The sequence below is a fragment of the Acanthopagrus latus genome, chromosome 22 (assembly GCF_904848185.1).
Source record: "Acanthopagrus latus isolate v.2019 chromosome 22, fAcaLat1.1, whole genome shotgun sequence".
In the NCBI taxonomy this organism is placed as follows: domain Eukaryota; kingdom Metazoa; phylum Chordata; class Actinopteri; order Spariformes; family Sparidae; genus Acanthopagrus; species Acanthopagrus latus.
Window position 1 is genome coordinate 8,935,001 of NC_051060.1, and position 5,000 is coordinate 8,940,000.

A 5,000-nucleotide genomic window follows, 5' to 3' on the forward strand; every position below is an offset into this window, starting at 1 on the left:
GCATCCTCCACTTCCTCTGCACCTTCTCCTGCACCCTCCACTTCCTCTGCACCTCCAGCAGGATTCCAAAGTGGCGCATGGAAGCCCGCCACTGTGAAATCTCTGCTGGCGCGTGGGAATCTGTCTCCTTCACAGCTGGTGAAAAAGTTGATGTCACCAGTTAAACTCTGTGAGTAGGAGTGTGAATTTTGAATTTCCCCTACAGCAGTCCGACCTACATGTATAACTTGTACCATTTTAACAGATTATACTAACTTGTCCACTTTTGTCCAGCTCCAGCACCGCAGCTCACCTCACCCCGACCTTCAAAACCCCGGCAGCTTTTCCCTTCTGGTTAGTATGCACCATCTTACAGACATTTGTCTCTGTGTATTGTTAACAGTAGGCTTAATACTTTCAACATTTCCTCTCCAGACTCTGCTGAGATTGATGATGAGGAAATGGTATCTGCTGCAGCGCAGTGTGAGGCACAGCTGAATACAGGTGTGGCATATGACACAAATGCAAATATGATGTGAATGTTTAGCGACAACAGTAAGAATATTATTTTGTGGAACATTTCTATGTTTTAAATATATTTTTATTCCCAAAACAGCATAAAACCACATCAACCTGGATGCAAACCTTAAAGATGTACAAAGGTGTCGCTGTTTTTTTTGTGTGTTTTTTGCTTAACTCCACTCACCCATGTGCTCTAAATCAATCACCTGAATCTTAACGCCTTTTTTTTCACACGCTTTTTTCACAATTACACTGCATGCTCTTCTCATTTACACTTTAGCTCCCTCTGAACCACTGGGATGGTGGATAGTTGTTGTTCTAATCATGACAATAGTAGTTGTTACTGTGTCTGTGTGCATATTTCATATTTGTGGGCATCATTAATACATTTTGCATAATTTTCCATGTGCTTACACTGGGTTCTTTGCTTCTTAATATTACTTAATGTACTACACTATCCACTACTAATCTTAAAATTGTAGTATTTTATCATTAGTATTATTGACATTTTATTTTAACACTAGTATTATTAACATTGTGCTATTTATTCAGTTTCTTTCTGTTGTGTTTCTGCACTGTGGCACTTTGTGAGTTGCATTTATGGCATATTACAATCAAAATCAACATCCAACCTAATTAATTTCTCCTTCATTAACTCTTGCAGCCACGGTGCCTCGTGAGGCCTGTGCTGATCCTCCACCAGCAGCTCTCCTTCATCAACCTTCAGCTGAGCTTCCCAGTCACTGGAAGGATCAGCTTCCACCTTACCAGCACGAGTGGATACGGCACACTCTGTTCAAGGCCAACCCACGTACTGGCAAGCCAGAGCTAGTGTCACCGCTGAAGCTTTGGTGGTATCCTCCTCAGCCCGCCCTCATTCACACCCAGCCTCCCGCCTCGCCTGACCACTTCTTCTGTCGGCCGTTGTTCCTGTGGATGCCCCAGAAGATGTGGCTGTTTCCTCTAGTCTGTGTTCGTCCAGCCTGCGGCAAGCACAGACTAACAGCCGCAGGAGTGTACAGAACAGTGCGGAAGGTGCTGGACATCGACGGGTGGTATGACCTTGCCACTGAGTACCTGGAGTGCAAGCGCTGTTCCAAAAAGTATCCTGCTTGGTCTGAAGACATCTTAGGCCAGCTGGATGTGGGCCACCGCAGCAAGTTTCCAGCTTTGCTCACTTACAGGTAATTCATATTTAATGTCAACCATTATTAGGTGCTTTTATTTGTGGGTTGTTTTTTTATTTTATTTTATTTTTTTGACATTACACTCCTTCCTTTCATTAGATACTCGTGTGGCATCCGTGTGCTGAGGATGATGAGGGAGAGGACAATGGGAAACAGCGTGACCCAGCTGTACAAAAAGCTGCAGGAACAGCATAGCGAGGCATGGATGGAGCGTGTCCTGCAGTACCTGACAGCTTGTGAACCATTCACAAGGTCCGCTGTTGTCCGTCCCTCTGTCTTTGCTGAGCCTCCCTGCTTACCTGCCCTACCCAAGCCCAAGTGGCTGTTAGCAGTTTATGCCAGGGATGTTCTCAGCCGGCTGCATGAGGTGAAGGCCAAAATCACCTCCATCTTTGGCTCTGTCCTCAAGATGGACTCCACCAAAAAGGTATCACAGCCCTGTTTATATACAGAGTGCATACATAATAGATTGATAGAGATAGTCTTTAATGTCATTATACCAGCAGTACAACTACTGTGCAACTACTAAAAGCAATGCAGCACACACACACACAATCACTACACAAACACTTCCACATGACAGTAAAATAAAATACATACAGCATACTAAAACAAAGCCTCAGATATCATCATCATCATCATCATAGTAGCATCAGAGAAACAGAGATTTAAATATTGCACTTACATTTCATAATAATGAATGCAGTTTTTAACTCCTTATCTTTTCTGAATAGGTCACGAAGAAACTCGCTGGTGCTGCTGCAGGTACAGCTGCCTGGTGCACCAATGTTGGCAACGAGTACGGTCAAGTCCTTGTCTCGGTTCTGACAGCTGGTGAGGGACAAGCACTTGACACCATGGCAGCTGGCCTGGTGAAGCGGTACAGGGAGGCGGGTGAGGCGCCACCCAAGGTGATCTATGTGGACAGAGACTGCTGCAGTCAGCATGGCCCTTGTCGGGTGAAGGCCATGTTTGCAGGGTGGGATGAGCTTCAGGTGCGGCTTGACATCTGGCATTTCATGCGCCGTTTTGCTGCAGGTGTCACCACTGAGGCTCACCCCCTGTATGGCATCTTCATGGCACGCCTGTCCACGTGCATTTTTGAGTGGGATCCAGAAGATGTTGCTGCTCTTCGCCGTGCCAAGGAGGGTGAGCTGGCAGCAAGAAGTGTTGGCAACATCTCGGAGGAGGCGGTGACCACTCGCATCACTCGGAGGGAGTTGGCACTGCACTGCAGGAGGAGGACCCGAGGGGTGGAGGAGACCAACAGACTGATCGGGTCACTGATCAGTCTGTTTGACAGCGCGAGTGGGAAGGACACTCTGGGCGTTCCTCTGCTGGACCACGAACGGATCCAGCAGATATGGATGGAGCAGCAGAAACACCTTGGCTGCATCCAAGACCCAGAAGACTTCCAGCTCTACATCAAGACGGGCACCTTGAAGAAAGGCAACGTGGAGCTGTGCTGCTACAGGTGTGCCCGTGGCTCTACCTCCTTGGAGTCCTTTCACCTCCACCTGAACAGGTTTATTCCAGGTATTGCATACATATGCGTTATTAGTTTTAGACCTCTTTTTTTCTCAATATGTCTGGCTTTGTTTTATAGATACTTCATATCATATGTGGTTAATATCTTTTACAAATGTGACATACCTCTTTGTGTATTTCACCTTCAGGAACCAGTGCCAGTGATGCGCATTTCCAGGCGTATCTTCTGGAAGGGCTGATGCGCTGGAATGATGACCGGATGGAGGACGCCGTAAAGGGAGCACCTTCCATCCGCTCCTACAGCAGTGCTCTCAGAGAGGCGGTGGACCAGCTCAGCCAAAAGGTGCTAGGGAGATGCTGGGATGAGCGCTATCGCACCCCTGGAGCATACACAGGTAAGAAATTATCCCCCATTCAACATGAAAAAGAACACCTTAATTAATGTTTTCTTTAATAACACTATGTTGATCAGTGTAACCTGTAATGTATTGGATGAAATATTAATAATACTTTCCTTTTTTTCTGTTTTTTTTTTTTTTTTTCCTAGGTGAATTGCTGGGGATGGAGTACTTGTACAGCCAGACCGGCAAGGAACTGACTCCAGTGCTCCAGAACCCAGAGGAGGAGGACAGGCTGGTGGAGGAAGTCAATGATGAGGACTTCCAAGATGAGGGCTTTGTTGAAGAGAGCATGGAGGACATCACAGTTCCGGTGCTGTATGAGGATGACCCCTCCCGTGCTCTGCAGAGCAGGCCCTCATCGTTAACGAGTCCTCAGGCCTCTCCTCCTCCTCCGCCGTCTCCACCTCAGCCTTCTTCTCCTCCGCCTTCTTCGCATCTGCCTTCCCCACCTCCGCCCTCTCCTCCTCCTCAGGCCCCTGCATCACCTGCTGATGTGCCGTCCAGCAGTATGTCTGACGAGGCTCAAGTAAGACACTTTAATAACTATTTCTATCCAATCTCAATGACATTTTATTTCACATATATTACTATTAATCGATTGATTTACTAGGGAGCAGTGATTGGACCGGATGGGATCGCTGGGTGGGACAAAGTCCAGGATCTCGCTGTTTACCTAGTGGATCTCCGTGAGGCTTCTTACTTCACTGACCTGCAGGTGACCCAGATCGTCCAGCTGTGGACAGCTCTCCCTGAGGTTGACAAGCAGCGTGTCAACTACCAGCCTCGCCATCAGGTGCGCCTGACAAGTGGCCGCTTTAAGGCTCCGAAGCGGTCTGGAGTCACACCGGGTGTGGAGAGTGTCAAACGCTGCTTGATAGGACATCCTGGGGGTCCTGCACAGTGGCCCAGCACCAGCCGCTTGGTTGAGGCCATATGCACCAAGCTGTGCAGTTTGCACAAGTCGCCCACCAAGAAGTCTGGAGTCTCCACCCCTAGATGGTCAAAAATCCTTGACAGCTACCACCACATCCGGGAGCTGGTGCTCAACACTCCAAGGCTTATGGCGGAGACCACGCTCCAGCTCTTTGAGCTAAATCAGAAGACACTCATTCAGTGGTAGGTCAGGCACATTATTTAGCAGCACTCATGTACCCCCTGGAACGCCTTCAAATACAGAGGGTACAAGTACCCCCATTTGAGAACCACTGATCTAACACAAATGATCTTCTCTCAGGTTTCAACGGAGGCAGAAGACCCAGGAGATGAGTGTCCTCTCCCAGGGAATGGCTCCAACTAACAAGATTCCCGTGGCACCCAACCAGCTTCTGGCCCCGAAGGAGACACTGGAGCTCCTTCCTCCAACATCTGGCCCACGGCACCAGTTTGTCCTCCCTCCTAATCTGGAGGGACAGGCTCCCGTCCT

General features: G+C 48.2%; 1 protein-coding gene across 2 annotated transcripts in view; it reads left to right on the forward strand.

Annotated features, from left to right (window-relative positions):
- LOC119012202 overlaps positions 1–5,000 on the forward strand; it is an 8,227-nt gene that overhangs the window by 2,549 nt on the left and 678 nt on the right. Inside the window, exons 2-11 of one of the 2 annotated variants that reach the window (XM_037085785.1) lie at positions 1–169; positions 274–333; positions 415–483; positions 1,166–1,685; positions 1,788–2,115; positions 2,423–3,224; positions 3,365–3,571; positions 3,724–4,103; positions 4,188–4,693; positions 4,812–5,000. The exon at positions 1–169 is cut by the window's left edge and continues 663 nt beyond it; the exon at positions 4,812–5,000 is cut by the window's right edge and continues 678 nt beyond it. In XM_037085785.1, the coding sequence (XP_036941680.1) occupies positions 1–169; positions 274–333; positions 415–483; positions 1,166–1,685; positions 1,788–2,115; positions 2,423–3,224; positions 3,365–3,571; positions 3,724–4,103; positions 4,188–4,693; positions 4,812–5,000 (3,230 nt within the window). Of the gene's footprint in view, positions 170–273; positions 334–414; positions 484–1,156; positions 1,686–1,787; positions 2,116–2,422; positions 3,225–3,364; positions 3,572–3,723; positions 4,104–4,187; positions 4,694–4,811 lie in introns of both variants that reach the window. The other variant, XM_037085784.1, reaches the window with a different exon arrangement.